The following is an 18,555-nucleotide window of genomic DNA, read 5'->3' as shown; positions in this document are numbered from 1 at the left end:
CATACCATAGAATTCATACACTTTATGCAATTCAGTGTTTTATTGGTATACTCATATAACTGTGCATCACCACAATCTAATTTTAGATCACTAGTCATTTTTGTCCTACCTGGAAGAAATCCCAAACCCATTAGCAATTACTCCTCACACTTCACACCACGTACTAGCCCTGGGCAACCATTAATCTACCCTCTGTCTTTATATATTTGCCTAGTCTGAACATGTCATATAAATGAAATTCATACAATATGTGGTCTTTTGTGGCTAGCTTCTTTCTTTTAGCTCAGTGTTTTCAATGTTCATCAATGTTGCAGCATGTATTAGTACTGTATTCCTTTTCAGTCCAAATAATATTCCATTGCATGTTGGTGTGTAAACGAGCCAAAGATAGACACTGTAAATTGACTCCCAGGGTGTGTATGTCTTCACTGCAGGTTGATACCTGTTAGCTCAGAAGCCCATGTTTACAATAGTTACTTTAAACCCTTTGGATTCTAAGTTCATCATCTAGGCCCCTTCAAAGGCTAATTTCTCTGACTGCTCATTTCCCAGTATGTGGGTCACACTTTCCTGTTTCTTTGCATGTCTTGTAAGTGTTGAAAACCAGACTTTATAAATAATATATTGTAGCAGCAGTGATTATTGACCTCCAATCCTCTCCCCTGGAGGTCGTTCTTGCTGTTGTTTGCTTGGTCATTTATTTGTTTAGTGAATTGGGTGAATTTATTTGGAAACGTATACTACGTCTACAACGTGTGACCTCTGTTCAAGTTTGTTTTCTCTTGTTGATCTTTCAACCTGGCTGCATATGGTATTGGTCCTGCATCAGCAGAAGCCACCTATTTGTCAGTGGCTGTGCTTAAGCCCCTTAGCTGGTCACATTTTTACCCTCTACCACTGGATATCTGTGTGACTTGTAGGCTGCTATTACTGAGTAATAAATTTGCATTTTTTGCTCCATGTTTAGTTGGGAACTGGTACTTAAAGATTTTATCTCTAATTACTTCTGAGAGGGCACAGTACTGAGGATACACACATTCTTCATGACTGCAAGGGATGTGTATAATTTTTAAGCCTAGATTCCTAGGAGTTGCCCCGGGGTCAGAGCAGATTATTGCTCAGTGGGTGTTTGGTGTGAAGTTGTATTTAAGCTCCTTGTGCCAGTGAAATGACCCCTCCCCGCCGCCCCCGACCCATGTTGATGTTCTGGCTGCAGGCTGGGGAGTGCTTTCACATCTCTTTCATTCCCAGTTGTGATCTCTAGTGAGTGAGTACAGCTTAGCACATGTGCATAGCCTTCCCAATCCCTAGAGTTGACTGATCCCAAAGGGCTCTTCTTGGTTATCCTTTTCTTGGTTCTATTAAACTCCTGGCTGCTCTTCCATTCTGTTCGTATCATAGATTTACCAAAATCTTTAATTGCTCTGTGCAAAGATCTCCACTGTTTCATCAGCACTCTTGGACAAGGAGTTCACATTCTGTTAGAAATAAAGTGTGTCCTCTCAAACACAGCCCTGGAGCTCTTTATCCTTTTGACCTTCCTTTCTCTTGAGAAGAATACCTGAAGCTCTGCAACAGAGCTGGGAGCCAGGACCTGCTCTTCCTGTAGTGCCATCCTCATGCTATGAGTGGCCATTGGTGATGGTGGTGACACGGGGTAACCACCCCTGATCTTCTCAGTTTGCCCCTACAAATGCAGAAACTTTGCCCTACAAGTGAGCTAGGGTGGGCCCCTCTATTCTCAGCCAGGTGTGCCTGGAGTAGAGCTTTCACTCTCTGAATGGAAGCTAGTGAGAAAGGAAGTCTTATTCTTTCCACCACACCTGCCTGAGACAGCATTTCTGAAACACAGGACTTGGGATGTGAAACACCACTGCCAGCCTTTTCCTCCCAAGATAAAACCCAAGCTTGAGATTAGGAGCTGGGTAAAGAGCCTCCAACTTCTTAGTTGCTCCTGTCCAAAGTAGAGAGCTTCTGTAGCATAGACCTGGGACATATAAATTTAATAATATCACCTAAGAAAGCAGGTCATGGCTCAATGTCACAGACTCGTTTGGTTCTTACCAAGATTTAGTAGACTTCCTCAAATGAATGTCTCTCCATTTGCTGTATATGCTTAAGACAACTTCCAGTGACTTTAAATGATTGTTTTTTATTTTTTCAATTGTATTTTCTATTTTTTAATCTTTATTAGAGTATAATTGCCTTACAATGTTATGTTAGTTTCTGCTGTACAACAAAGTGAATCAGCTATATGCATACATATATCCCCATATCCCCTCCTTGAGCCTCCCTCCCACCCTCCCTATCCCACCCCTCCAGGTCTTCACAAAGCACCAAGCTAATCTCCCTGTGCTATGCAGCAGCTTCCAACTAGCCATCCGTTTTACATTTGGTAGTATATATAAAATAATTTTCTTAGTAAAATTGCTGTTTTGCTCTGAAGAGTGTCTACTGAACCCCTCACTTTGCTATTCTGAAGTATTGCACCTACACGCTATTTAGTTTTGCGCTCAAAATGTACACATTATAATTTGCTCTTTTCCCTTCAGTACTGATTAGCCTCATAAAACTAGGAATTCAGGAAGACTACTCAGGGTTGTGATGAAATTTAACATCCTTCAGATAATCTTGGCTCTTTTGCTAGAACTGTGATTTAATCCAGTCTTACTCTAAGCTGATTTTCTAAGCAGCTCTCCATCAGTCCCTTGTGGCTGGCCTCCTGTAAGTTTTCCTCAATCTATCACAGCTAGAGCATTTTTCCCTTATTTTTTTTTGCTACAGAATTTGAATGCAATATAAAAATCTAAACTATTTTCCAATGTAAGATATCCTTCTTCCAGGCATCGTGAAAGTGGTAATAAAAATGGAGATCCTGTGGCTTTCAGCTCTTGAATTACTATTAACTAAGATTTCCATCATTTACAAGGCAGTCTCTGAATAGAACTCTAAAGAAGTTCTTTTTCTCCCAATTTTGCCCCCTTACTCTGTGTAAATTTCTCCTGTGTCTGGTAGGAAGTAGCTTGTACAATTTTTTAGCCATTAGCCAAGCCTCCAGGTAATGAAATCTCAGCCATTTTTATGATAAAATATTTAAAAGTCTCATTTATTTAATCATAATTTCTTAATTTACAAAAATGGTTTCAATATATTAAGAACTGGTTTTCTACTGAAGCTTTGTAAACAAAAATTTCTAGTGAATATTTGCATCAGGGTGTTGTTTTATGTGGTAAATAGGTATGGTCAAAATGCCTCAAAAATTGTAGTCTCATCCTTGAATATAATCACATTATGATTGAGTTACATTTCTGGTAATTTTTTCTTTATTTCCTAAGAATGAATAATTGCCTCTTTTTTCTAGGTATTAATCATTATTTCATCAACACACTTTCCAACAAAGTGTGAATTTCTTCTCTGCCATTTAAAAACACTATGTAATTCATTCATTTTAATTCATTAATTTCTCCTCTTCGGTGTTATACCTCTTGGAATTCTTCTTCTCTTTAATCTGGACTGGTGCTCCCTGAGCCTATATACAGTTTTCTTCCTAAAATTCCTCTCTATTATTGTGCTGAAAATTCCCTTTGCCTTTCTTCTTGTTAAATATCCTTATTACTGAATCCCATGCTTTCCTCTTCTTTTTTTTTAAATAAACTTTATTTTTGAGCACATTAAAATTTACAGAAAAATTGAAACAATAGTACAGAGAATTCACATATATTCAGCACCTCTGAGATTATATCTTACATTAGCATGATACATTTGTTACAATTAAATAATAAATATTAACACATTATTATTAACTAAAGTCCATACTTTATTCAGATTTTCTTAGCTCTTACCTAATGTCCTTTTTCTGTTCCAGCATCCCATCTGTTACATTTAGTTTTCACGTTTCCTTAGGTATCTCTTGGCTATGACAACTTTCCTTTTTTTGTTGTTGTTTTTTGTTTTTTAAACAAGACGTGCCTTTATTTATTTATTTGGCCACATTGTGTGGCTTGCGGGATCTTAGTTTCCCAACCTGGGATTGAATCTGGGCCCCCTGAAGTGGAAGTTCAGAGTCCAAACCACTGGGCCACCAGGGAATTCCCAAGATTTTCCTTGTTTTTGATGACACTCAAAGTTTTCAAAAGTACTGCTCAGGCATTTTATAGAATGTCACTCAGTTGGGATTTGTCTAATGTATTTCTCATGAGTAGACTGTTGTTATTGATTTTGCAGAGGAACACCAAAGAAGTAAACTGCCTTTTTCAGAACATCACATCAAGGGTGCTCTAACAATGCAGTTAAAAATAACACCATGAATGTAAATGTGTGCTCAAATCTGTCTTCCGAGAGAGGGAAGGAGAGAGATTGTGTTCCTTGTCATCCATACTGGAAAGATGTCCCATGTTGAGTTTCTTTTTTTTTTCTCCCACAGATATTTTTTCTTAGCTTATTGACGATACCAGTATCATATCATTTACTGTGTGTGTGTGTATATATATATATATATATATATATATATATATATATATAGTAAAGAGTAGGGTCTGGATAAGTCAGAGAGCAAGGATGAATGAACTCCACAGATCAAGATCAGAGAGTAATTATCACCTTCAGACATCTTTATTTAACTTCTAAGAGACAATGGAAGTGGCTTTACCATCCATACTTCTCTACTTCTCAGTGTTAAGTTTGTAACATAGAAGAGTTGGGGTTAAGATTTTGCTGCACCAGAGAGAGTGTAAAATTTCCTTTTGGTTTGGGCTTACTAGGACCAAGAGAGGTGTGGTAGGGATATTTGCTCATCCCCAATGTATTCCAAAAACGAGAACCACTTGTAATAATTAACATACCTGTCAACCTAGTAAGACATCATCTAACAAAGATAGACCCTTTCAGTGTAATTTATATAAAGTAGACCCCTTTTCAAGAGCTATTCTTAAAAACAAACACACCCAAAATTAAATAAGTAACTACAGAAACCACAGCCTTCGGTATCTCTCAGTTCTAACAACACATTTAACGGAAAAGCTGTCACTGGGTATTTCACATCTAACTAACCCCTGCTTTGATATATGACCATTTTTTTAAATCTCCCTTCTGCTAAAAGCAATGTGTGGCTCCACAGACTCATCATTGGGTTTGGAAAGTCTTTGGAAAGCCAATTTGGCTCCACAAAATTTAGGAATAATAGACAAATGTAAAATTTTAAACACTGTGCCCGAAATCCAGTATATGGAGTAAAACGCATCTCTGGTGATGTCCTTTGTAACAAATATGTCTTCTTTAAAGTTCCCATGTTTCCATAGGGTGCTGACACCTCAGAACAAGTCTCTGTTCTTGATCTTGTAACAGCACCATTGGTGCTGGGGCAAGTGTACCCAGGTTGATGGCTCCTCATAATTTTTCCTTGTAATTTTGACTATATTCCATGCCTGAGGGAGTTGTTTCTCTTTTACTTAAGAACCAGAGTCCTTCAATCTCCTTGCATTACTTTTGTTGTGATATAACACTTTAAAAGCTCCCCGGCTGACAACGTGGCTGGAGGCTGGGATCTGCTGGGAGCAGCATCCTGCACTGAAAATAATATCTGTTCCTCTGTTCACTGAAGCACCACAGTCTTATAGAGTGTTGGAATGGATTTTAGGATCCTAATACAATAACATGAGTTAGGAAATGCGTGTGTATACACGTTCTAATTGAATGATGAGATTAACATATATTTTATTTCTTCTTGTATTTAGCTCTACAGACATAAGAATATTGTTGATGGTGTCCCCACAATTCAAATGCTACCTGACAGACAGTTACTTAGCGTAAAACTATGCTATGACGTTATTAGACATTATTCCTCAGATCTGTCTTGTTCCAAAGCCTATCTTTTCATTTATTTCTTTTATTATGATTTTTTAAAACTATACCAAGCCTGGAAGTGACCCCCAAATTCAGAGTCATCACTTAGATCTCACAGGCTGCCCTCTCATCTGACAGACCCCAGCACAGCACCCGCAGTTCAGTCTAACTGGGAAGAGGCTGGACAGCTGGAAAGTGCCTTACCTTCTCTGTGCTTTGGGTCACCCGGCCTGTCTAGCGCCTTGCTGGGTGGATTAGCTGGGCTGTTGTGCCGTTTCTGAGTTTTCAGCCACCATCCAGTCCTGTTAGCACACTGGCCATGTCTATTACAGCTTTTTTTTCTTTTCTTCTGTCTCTGCCTAGAATTATGTGTCTCTTTTTACATCCTGGTGGGTGAGGGCTGGGGGTCCTGAACCTCCTGACTTCAAAGGAACTATATTGACCTAATTGCTTCAAATCTTCTAATTTCACAGAAGATCGAAATGAGTCTAAGAAACTTTATGCTGCCCAATACTGAAGTAACTACTTTGCTTTGGAAACAGAATTTGGAACTCAGGTCTTCAAGCTCATATTCATTGTCTTGCTAGGATTTGAAACCCTTGATGCTCTCATCTATTTATGCATTCATTCATTCAGGGATAGTGGAGAACAGAATCCAAGGGGATGGGCTCTTGAGTCAGAGTGCCCAGATTCAAACCCGCCTGCTATGCAGTCCTCTGTGGACAATGGTCAAGTCATTTAACTTCTCTATTCCTCCATTCTATCTGTCAAATGGGTATAATAACACCTTCACAGAACAATTGTACTGGTGCAGAACACACAACATTATATGGAACATAGTGAGTTTTCAGTGAAAGTTGGCTATTATCATTCGATGACTGATTCCCTCAAACTTAACAAATGCTTTTTTGGTACTTACAATACACTGTTATAGATGCCAGGAACAGCACAGCTGAGAAAAGCTGACAAAAGAGACATCATTGCTACTCTTTTAGCCCCTGTTCACTCTACTCAGAAAAGTGGAACAAATAATCATACAAATAAACCTGTAATATAAATTATTACTATTGTTAATAATATTATTTATCAGTAAAGGGTTTGAGAGAAGGGGAGAATGGCAAGGGTCTAGCATGGTGTAGAGGTAGATCATGCAGGCCCTATTAAGTTCATGAATATCATCATAAAAATCCTGGCTTTTAAGATCTACTGTCTTAGCAACTTCCAGATATACAATACAGTGTTAACTACAGTCATCGTGCTGTGTGTTACATCCTCAGCATACAGTGAGAACGCTTTACATTTTTGTTTTTTGGTTTTTGGGGTTTTTTTTTTTTTTTTGCGGTACGTGGGCCTCTCGCTGTTGTGGCCTCTCCCGTTGCGGAGCAACAGGCTGCGGACGCGCAGGCTCAGCGGCCATGGCTCACAGGCCCAGCCGCTCCGCGGCATGTGGGATCTTCCCGGACCAGGGCACGAACCCGTGTCCCCTGCATCGGCAGGCGGACTCTCAACCACTGCGCCACCAGGGAAACCCGGCTTTACATTTTTAATTATAGATCTTTCTACTATAATGTGGTATGTGAGTTCCTAAAAAGCTTTGCCTTCTGCAGAATTCATACTAAAACAGCAGCATTCATGGCAAAGAATAAGATTAAGTGCATATCTTCAGAACCTATGAGGTCACCCCTGGCCATCACCATCCTAATGAAAATATCAGCTAAATAAACTACTCATACATTCCTGTAAATATAAAAACATATTTTAACAAAAAAGGAGAAAGTAATTTGATGGCAGGGATACGGGACACAGCAGGCTAAGTAGAATATGTGTCCAGAGAGAACCAAAGGAAAGAACAAGAAGTGGGCACGAGGCGAGGGAAATGGGGGGCTCTTCTGCCACACTGTACTCTTCTGTGGCTCCTTTTCACTTCAGCCTCATGACAATGTTTTGCATTTAGGGGCTGTTTTTGGTGATGTGAATCTTTACAGTGCTGGGGAATTAGCTTATGAAAAAACATACTTTCTATGTTACTTTTACATTCTTCTTCACATCACAAACACCCATTCTAAGGTGACAAAAGGAGGATGATGTGGGCCAATTAGAATTTCTGAAAGATTCCTCTAAAAGGAGATCAAAACTCAGATTTCAGACACCTCCACTTCCAAGGGGAAAGTGTATCTGGACTCATAGTGATGGTACTGATGATGAATATAGCCAGCTGGACAATATCAAAAATCTCTAATATAAAATAAAAAGGCACTGTTTAAAGAAATAACTTTAGGTATCAATGCTCACTAAAATCTGAATTTTTATAACTCATGCCCCAAAAAAATGGAGGAGAAAAAATCAATGGAACAGAAAGGCAAAAGTACAACCTAATTATATATAATAGACTAGGTTTGGGAAGTTAGAGTTCCTGCCATCCATTTATTCTACTCATGTTTATCTCCCTATCTGTTCTGTATATATGCCTGGGGTAGGATTGACATGAGTAGGGGAAGAAACATGGACAAGGTGGAAAATACAAGAAATTAAAACATTTTAGTTTTTGGTGTTAGTAATTTAAACTTGAAAACAGATGAGGAAAACGTGCATTATTTTTACACAGGCTTATTGCATAGAGTTGCAAATATCCTCGGACATCGCAAATATATTGTCACACAAACATGACACAGTTTGTGCTAGATACTCGAATTTTGAATGTTAAGAATACATTACTTAAGTAGAAATTGCGGGTGGGATTTAAACTCTATTGTTTAAATCAGTTCTATTCAGTAGAAAATAATGCAAATCACAAATGCAAGCTGCATCTATAATTGTAATTTTTTAGTAAACATTAAAAATTAAAAAGAAATAGGTCACATTAAATAGTTTATATTTATTTAACTTCTATATCCAAAATATCACCAGGTCAACAACTAATAAATATAGAAACAATAGTGGGATTTTACATTATTTTTTTTTGTACTAGTTTTTTGAAATGTATATAATTGAAAAGTAGAGCACATCTCAACATCAACTTGCGAGATTTCAACTAGACAGCCACATATGGCTAGTGGTTAGCATATTGCATAATATAGATCTAAGTTAACTTTTTATGAACATTATTTTGCCAGAATGAAAAGATGCAATAAAATATATACTGTTTATGTTTTTGTTAGTAGCTAACAGGTGCACCCCTTCAGGCCAGAAAAAAATACATATCCTGCTTTATTTCTCCTTTTGGGAGTGTCCTTGTAGGATGCTCTCAAAGTATAAATTTTAACCCTCCCCATCTCATATCTTAACTCAAGCATAGTGAATTGCTCTCACGTTAAATGTTTAAATTTGAATATTTGCAAAGAATGCATTATACTTTTTATTATATTGTATGTAACTGAATAATCATTAAACCAAATTGCAAATGACAGGTTGACAAAATGCCCTGTTTTATAGGTGTGTGATTGAATATGTATCGTTTTACTTCTCTTGTTTTGGAAGCGCTGTACATAATTTCTGGCCTCCAACATTTTTGGCCCTTGGAAACTTCCCAGGCTGTGGGCAATGGGCCCCTAGTGCCAAATGCATGAAAGTTCCCTGGCTGGAACCACATTTTTCCCATGCTGCTTACAGAACATAGATCTGCTGTTACCTTTAGGTCTCACTGCAGTTGGCACCTATAACAGGCTTTTGCTAACTTAAATTTTGGTCACTTAAGTTTTGCCATCAGGATATTCTGTTTGCTATCTTTTTTTTTTTTTTTTTTTTTTTTTTTACAGCACTGGTACATTTGCCCTCATTTCTTTATATGACTATTTATTTTCCATTTCTGATTTACGAGAGGGAAGGATTGTGTCTGTTATCTTATCTACTGTTTAACAAAGGTCCTAGTACCTTGTAAACACCCAAACCTTAGATAAGCGAATGAAAAAAAGTGTTTGTTGTAAGGGGATGTTCAAAGCTCATTTTACCTAAATGCAGGGCAGAGGTTGTCCATCTGATAGGGACCCAAGGTTGCTCTGAGCTGCACACCACCTACAAAATAATTCCTTTTTATCCAGTGTTTCTAGTATGCCAAGGCTAGAGAAACTTTTTTTAAACTTAAAGCTTATAATAAAGACTTATAAAACAATCTGAGATTTTCTCAATAACTTACATCTTAGTAAGATCATTTACGTTTAGTAATTTATGTTATTCTTTCTTTCATGGTCCTATTCTACCTATTCTCTAACTTCAGAGAATTTTTTTGCTTTTTTAAAACTGCTTTGTTTTTTCCTTATTCTCTAAATCTCTGGTTCTCAATCTTGGCCTATTTTGCTCCTCCCAGGGAATATTTATCTGGCAATGTCTGGAGACATTTTTTGGTTGTCAAAACTGACTGTGAGAGAGGATGCTACTGTCATCTATCGAGTAAAGGAAAGGGGGTGCTGCTAGAAATCATAAAATGCACATGCTGGCTCCCCAGCAACAAAGAGTTATCCATCCCAAAAGGTCAATTGTGCCGTTTGTGAAATCCTACTTTCAGTTCACTTTAAAAATAGTGATCCTGGAAAAGAACTCTAATACAAAAAATACGTGCACCCCAATGTTCATAGCAGCACTATTTACAATAGCCAAGACATGGAAACAACTTAAGAGTCCATTGACAGATGAATGGTTAAAGAAGATGTGGTATATATAGACAATGGAATATTACTCAGCCATGAAAAAAGAATGAAATAATGCCATTTGCAGCACTAATGCCATTTGGATGGACCTAAAGATTATCATACTAAGTCGACCTAAAGACTATCATACTAAGTCAGACAGAGAAAAACAAATACATGATATCCCTCATATGTGGAATATAAAAAAAGTGATACAAATGAACTTATTTACAAAACAGAAATAGACTCACAGACATAGAAAACAAACATGGTTACCAAAGGGGAAAGGTGGGGATGAATTGGGAATTCAGGACTAAAAGATACACACTACTATATATAAAATAAATAAACAACAAGGACCTACTGTATAGCACAGGGAATTATATTCAATATCTTGTAATAAACTATAATGGAAAAAATCTAACAAAGAATATATATATATATATTTATATATCTGAATTACTTTGCTGTACACTTGAAATAATGTAAATCAACTATACTTCAATTACAAAAACAGTGATCCCTGTTTTATTCTTAATATGATTATTAAATTAAAAAAATGATTGCTTCTATTTATGATATACCTGTTGCTTTATTGTAACTCATACTTTTCAAGTCTGTAAAACAAACTCAGATGTTTTATCCAAGTTAACAGGTTAAAGAGCAGTGACCATTTACCAATATAATTCTTTTAAAGACTTTCCTCTCTGTTTCTTTAAATGTTGGCAGATATAATGAAAGTTTTGATGACTATCATCATGTAATTCTATCAATTTAATGTATCTTTGTTAATCTGTTTTATAGGTCCCTTTAGATGGAATATAATATAGCAGAAGCCTTTTCATCAAAAGGATTGATGCCTGCATTATCATTTCTGCAATAAAAGAGAGAGCTAAGTGGTAGAGGCCACAGACACCTCAAACCTGGATTCCACAATACTGCATTAAGTGCTGGAGTTTTTATTACTCTGCTGTAGGAAAGCTTTTGCCAATGCTTACAAGGAACTGTTTATCCCTGCTGCTCTGGGTCCTGTTTGATGGAGGTCTCCTAACACCACTTCAACCTCAGCCACAGCAGACTTTAGCCACAGAACCAAGAGAGAATGTTATCCACCTGCCAGGGTGGCGATCACATTTCCAACGAGTTAAACGTGGCTGGGTATGGAATCAATTTTTTGTGCTGGAGGAATACATGGGCTCCGAGCCTCAGTATGTGGGAAAGGTAATGGCGTGTTTCTTTTGACAACAACTTGATGGCAAGGGGGCTTATGCATTGTGTATTGTGTATGGATGTTTTGCACAGGAGTTGAACAAACCAGTGAGTAGAACACTGGAATTGAAATCTGAGTGACCTGGTTTCTCTTCCTGACTCAATGGCCCGGGTAAGCTTTGGAATATCATTTAATCCCTCTTTGCTTCCATTCTCCCTGGTTATTTTAATGAAGTTAATATATATTCTGTTCCTATTTTTGGCATTATTCGCCAAAGACATGAAGTTAATATGTGTAGATGAAATTAAAACTGTTACTATAACGCATTATTGGTCATAGCCATTCTGGAATTGTTTACCAATGAGAGACAGGAAAAATCAGCAGGTATAAATAGTCTACATTTTTGTTGATATCTTTGAATGACCAGAATGTCTCCCTTTCCCTCCCTCTTGGAAAACATGATATACCATTTAGGTTGTGGTTCTGGAGTATAGATGGTCTCAGACTTACAATGGTTTGATTTAGGATTTTTTAACTTTACAATGTCGTGAAAACAGTATGCATTCTGTACTCGCATAACCATTCTGTTTTTCACTTTTAGTACAATATTCAATAAACTACATGAGATAGTCAACACTTGATTATAAAATAGGCTCTGTGCTAGATGATTTTTTCCGAGTATAGGTTAATATAAGTGTTCTGAGAATGTTTAAGTCTGTCTAGGCTAAGTAATGATAATCAGTAGAATAGGTGTATTAAATGCATTTCGACTTACAATATTTTCAGTTTACAATGAGTTTATTGGGATGTAACCCCATTGTAAGTTGAGGAAGCTCTATATTTGATTTGGCTTGCTTATACTTTATAAATAATTCCATTATTTTAGGCTTTACAAGCTATTTATGAAGCTATTTATGGCCAAAGTAATAAATGCTGGAACCCAGATATGTACACATAAATCTCAACACAATACACAAATTTTAATCTTATTGTAATTTTAAAGAAATTAAAATTTTTTCACAAAATAGTTGATGGCAACTGTTTCAGCACATTTGTGTTTCACTGCTATTTTTCTTACATAAAATTTTTGACTCATGTCTATAATAGATAGACCGTATCAATGATACCAGAATATTTTCCAGAAAAATAAATATTTTATGTATTTTGATATTTCCATTTTTTAATTTTCTAAAAGATTTTTCTATGGTTTTAATAAAAATATTTATGTTTGAAGAGAGTTTAAAATAAATCCAAAGACAGAAATGGAAAACCATAGTAGAAGGAGTATTAGGAAGCTGATATAGAAGATTATGTCTCTGGAATATTAAAGTCCCTAGAGATTTCAGAAAACCTAAACTAATGAGAAACATGATGAGTCTTATGATTCTAATACTGGCTCAAAGGAAGCAAATCTATTCAAGATCTAAATTCTTTGCCCTATGATTTTAGAATTTACCTTTTGGAAATTTATTTTTAAAATATTGAATAATACAGTGGGGAAGGTCTTCAGATAGAACCTTGCTGAAAATGAACGTGTAGCCAGGGTTGCCCTAGTGTTACCAAACAAAAGTTCATGTGCCCGATGCACCGTGAGTCCAAACAAACCAAAACATCAAAGTTTGGAGCAGAGAAAGGTTTATTGCAGGGCGATACAAGTAGATGGGTGGCTCCTGCCCCCAAAACTCTGAGCTCCCTGAAGGATTTCAGCAAAGCACTTTTAAGGCAAGGTAAGGGAGGGGTGTGGTTAGTTGTTGCAAACTTCTTGGTGTCGGAATCCTTTGTTCTTGCAGCTGTCCACATAGGTCAGGTCAGGATGTTCCTGTAAACCTCCAACAAGACAAAAGTTATTCTCTGTTCTGCAACTTTTTATCTCTACATGAATGGACTCTTAAGGGTCAGAGTCTTGAGAATAGGTTATCCTGTATATTTCAAGCCATAGGCAACATTCTTTTACAAAAGGTGCAGAGCCAGCATGACTAAGCATAGGCAACAGAGTACAAAGTTAAAAGAAACAGATCTAATATGGAGTCAGATTTGTTCTTCCCTATTACACTACTGTGTATGGGCCCTGAGCAAATTTATTTTCTGTGGGGTACCTATCTATACATAAAATTTGAGTCACATCAAATCAGTCCTTGAGTACCATTCTGGCAGTCCAATTTTTAGTGATCTTGCAAAAAATATACAATGCCGTTTAGCAGGAGTAATATCCTTGACAGGCCATCTACTAGGAATCAGGGCCTGGTCTTGTGGGCCTGGGACAACTCCATAGGTGGTAGTCCTGAGGTCCATATGGTATCTGGTGAACCCCAAAATTGAGCAGAAAGTCAGAGAGACCCTTAAAGGAGAGAAATGTCTACTGAGGCCCAAGCAATTCTAATCCATCCCAGGGCACCCCACTCAGATGGCATTGCTCCACAAATAGCCCTCGGCACAAGATGGGCCTTAGCAACTTTTGAGGAAAGCACTCCCAAGCGTGGATGTCCCCTGATGTTACCATACATAGTTTCTGCTTGTATGATTCCTCTATGTGATCACAGAATATAAAAAATCACTAACCTTTTCTATGGTGAGATAATTTCCTGTTGTCCTGGTGCACTCATTTCTTGTGAGTTAATTTTGCATAAGGATTGAGTTTTCAAATCCAAGACAAATGAAGAGGTAGCGTAGCTCTAGAACTCTGCCTCCTGGGTGTCAGTTATATCAACTTGCTTGTGATGGAAACTGGACATCGCATTGAGGTTCTGGGCAAATGTCTGCTGAGAAGCCATTCTCTGGTTTTGACTAAAGCAGATCCATAGCCTTTGCTTGCCAGAATTTGAGGTGAGAATTTAAATTTTGTTGAAAATTTAATGAAATTGACTTTTAATCTATCCTAGCTAGTGTAGTATTTCACATCCCAATGGACATGATAAAAAGGATCTAGGAGCTGCTTATGCAAGCTTTGTTTGATAGCCTTGAATTCTATTTTTATAATGACTATGATAGTATGGAATTCACCCAAATCATTTAAGAGATGAATTAGTATTTATAAATAGATTAAAAAGGTCTAAGATCTAACCTATTATGAAATTAAAATATTATTTTCATAGACACATGGTTCCCCATTTGTAAAGTATAATGAAAACCCATGACTCTCAGGTAATGTATGTTTCTAATGCAAATGAAACAACAGTTGCCAAGATTTCCTTTCCACATGGAAACTAATTAAAGTTTAATTAACTCTGTCTTGATGATTGTAGATGTGGGAATAGTGATATGATAACATTGGGACCAATTCAAGCATTATATATATGTGTGTAAACATATAAATATATTTGTGCTCCTGCTTTTTTTTGGAAAGGCTCTGAGACAGTTCATAGTAAAGTAAGGTACTATAAATAATATGGAACTCTGTGTCAAGGGAGTGCACAAGTGTCAAGATCAATGGTCAACTGAACTATTCTAAGTGAGCTTCAAATTTAATGTATGTTTCTTTTCAGCAAGAACATACATGGAAAGTATTAATTTGTAGAGTTCCCATTATTGGAAACTCCACTTATTGAGAGAAAAAAGCAATTTCCCTACCTTCAAATATAAAAGAATTTCTTCCGGTAGAAATTAAAGGGGGGTGGTTGAGTGGCTTAATAGATATTAGCCTCAACACTGTTATATTTAATATTTAAAAGGAGCAGGTGTTATTGTTGACATCCTTTCAAGAAAGACCAAACCTTGGTGTTGCTTATAATGAATATTATTTTATATACAAATACATCCCAAGTGTGTCAAGAGGCAAAATCAATGCTTTTCTCAAATAGACATTTTGGATTTACTACAACACTTGGACACGTGTAAAGTGCCACATTACAGAGCAACACAGAAATTAATTTGATCAGCAAACATTTTAAATTCATTTATTACCTGTTGCTCAAAGTCACCTCAAAAAATTATTATTAAAGACACACACACGTGCACATTTGCTTACACACACATACACACACACACGCACGGTAAGTTGCTTATACCAACAAATATAACTGGGTGCCTTTGTCTGTATAGTACTAAATTATGTCATAGCCTCAAAGCTATGTATCAGGAAAGTGCTACCCATCTCATCTTCAAATAATAATTTAGAAAATTGAGTTGTCACTTCAGATGATCTTTGTTAGCAGCAATTCTTAAGTTGAAAGTGTTTAAAATGGCAGAAAGATTAAGAATTGAAGCATATCTAAACCTTAATTTCAGAGGCATTTCTTTATTTAACATTTTTCGTTGAGAATGCATTACAATTTCAGAAAGCATTAAGCCTTGTGGGGATAAATTTAAGTATGAATGTCTTTAGATTGCAATTATAACAGGTAAGCTTTATTGAGCATCTTAAGGCAGGATTTTAAACCCTTTACTTACCAAAATTTATGTAGTCTTCACAACAGCACTAGGGGGAAGATTATTAGTAGCCCCATTTTACACATCAGAAAAGTGAGGCACAGAAAGTTAAATAACTTCCCATGGCCCAACACCCAATAAATACTGAAACTGGGATTTTAAGCCGGGTAGAGTGGGATAATTTAGTTTCATTGTACCAGAAGGTATCACATTTTATTGTCCTATAAGCATCTTAGGAGTAAACAATAATTTTAATACAACAATTAATTTTAATACTGTGGCAAAGACCCTATGAGGAGCTGTGAAGACAAAGGAAGGTCTATGACTATGCCTAGAAGATGGAGGAATTCAAGGAAGGCTTCACAGATGACGAAGCACCTGAGATGAGTTTCGAAGGATGACTTTATTTTTTAGAAAAGATAGTCTGAGGAAAAGTTTTTATAAGCACTGAGGCTTGAAAGTGCTAGGTGAGGCTCGATAACTGTATTTCAATATAGTCAGAGAGTGTGAAACCAACATTTCAGAGTAGGTAAATAGAGAAAGTGCAGAGGCTCAAGTCTGGTACCAAGATCAGTAATATCTGTTCTTTTAATTTTTTTTGATTGAGATATAATTGACATAGAATAGCAGTTTCAGGTGTACAATATAAGGATTCGACATTTGTATACGTTGTGAGATGGTCACCCCAATAAGTATAGTTAACATCTATCACCACACAGTTACAATTTTTTTTTTCTTGTGATGAGGACTTTTAAGATTTACTGTCTTAGCAACCTTCAAATATGAATACGGTATTATTAAGTGTAGTCACCATGCTGTACATTACAGTATTATTTGTTCTTAAAGGCGTCAGGATCCATAGTATCTTGGTTGAGGATTCTCATGGACAGAATTACAGTTCTAGAATGATTACTCAGAGATCCATTTGAAGGACTTGGAGACAGAAAAACAGACATGGAGATGAGGAGCATATGAAGGGGAAGGTCACAGTAGGATTGTCTCGGAAGTAATAAAGGAAACGGGATATTAGAGTTGGACATTTGAAAGGTAGACAATAGAAGATTTCCAGATCCATTGGTCAAGAGAATATAAAGGATGAGACAAATAATTAGTGGATAATCATATGTAAAGAATGAGAGGGAGAAGGGGAAAAAATGATGCAGATTCCTGGCTTCTGTTTTGCTGGTATTCTGTATAGATTTGGTTTTAGAGTAAGAAATAAAAGGATCACTGCTAATCATTATATATCCAGAGTTGCTTAGAAGTATCCAGGTGAAGTATCTCATAAATATTTAGACACATTAATCTAGAGTTCATAAAAGATCCTATGGTAGAGATACAGGATCAGGAGTAATTGGTATACAGATGGTGGTCAAAATCACATAAGTGGGTAACAAGCTAGGAAAAATTACAGAGAAGATATGAGAACCCTGATTTTTAACTGAAAAGCAGATGAAGAATAGATAGATCTAATTAATAAGAAGTAAAAGACAAACGTGTAAGAGTGTTATGGAAAGTAAAATAAAGTTTTAAGAATAAGAAATGACAAATAATGTCAAGCTCCACAGGTCAAGTTAAACAATGACTGGAACACCTCTACTGATTTTGTCATTTAGTGAGCGAGAGGTAAACTTACTCAAAGTGATTTTAATCATTTTCTCTAGGCTTTGAAGAAAGGAGAAAGGGATGTGTACAGCCTGTAGATGGCATTTCAAAAGTGTAGGTGAAATTGATTGGTGTATGCTGGTTTGATCTGATAGGGATTCTATTAATATTTTCCAGAGAAAAAAACCCAATAGGATGTATATAAATGACTTAAGGGAAATGACTTTTTAAAATATTTTCTTGTGGTAGAACTAATCAGCAATGTGTGATTCTCCTCACCAGCAAGAAACCCTAAGAAAGGAGGAGAAGGTGTAGGTCACTGCATCAATTCATTATTGAAGTTTTTTTGGGGAGACATTGCGATGGAATAGACAGAAGAGTACTAAAAAAGAAGTCCAAGAGAAACCAGGATGGAACTACAAACACTAAGGTTCCAAAGAGACATACCACTAAAAAGATATGCTTTTTTTTATATACACGCGCACCTCGGTGATATTTCAGCTTCAGTTTAAGACCACAGGGATAAGGGAAACATTGCAATCACGTGAGTCACACACAGTTTTTGGTTTCCCAGAGCAAATAAAACTTAGTTTGCACTGTACGTAGTCTATTAAGTGTGCAGTAGAATTATGTCTGAAACAACAATGTGCATACCTTAATTTTAAAAAAAACTTTATTGCTAAAAGATGCTAACTAACCGTCATCTTAGCCTTCAGCAAGTCGTAGTAGTAACATCAAAGATCACTGATCATATCACCATAAAAATATAATAATAACAAAGAAGTTTGAAATATTGGGAGAATTACCAAAATGTGACCCAGTGGCAGGAAGTGAGCAAATGTGGTTGGAAAAATGGCGCCAATAGACTTGCTGGACACAGAGTTGCCATAAAACTTCAGTCTGTAGAAAGTG

The 18,555-nt window shown here is 36.6% G+C and overlaps 1 protein-coding gene across 2 annotated transcripts in view; it reads left to right on the top strand.

Annotated features, from left to right (window-relative positions):
• The first annotated feature begins 11,453 nt into the window (after nt 1-11,453).
• Nucleotides 11,454-18,555, top strand: part of CDH12 (cadherin 12) — a 280,630-nt gene continuing 273,528 nt past the window's right edge. For both annotated transcript variants that reach the window (XM_019951035.3, XM_019951034.3), the window contains exon 1: nt 11,454-11,684. In XM_019951035.3, coding sequence (XP_019806594.1) covers nt 11,454-11,684 — 231 coding nt within the window. The remainder of the gene's footprint in view (nt 11,685-18,555) is intronic.

Source organism: Tursiops truncatus, chromosome 3, assembly GCF_011762595.2.
Source record: "Tursiops truncatus isolate mTurTru1 chromosome 3, mTurTru1.mat.Y, whole genome shotgun sequence".
NCBI lineage: Eukaryota > Metazoa > Chordata > Mammalia > Artiodactyla > Delphinidae > Tursiops > Tursiops truncatus.
This window is presented reverse-complemented; position numbering and strand designations above follow the sequence as displayed.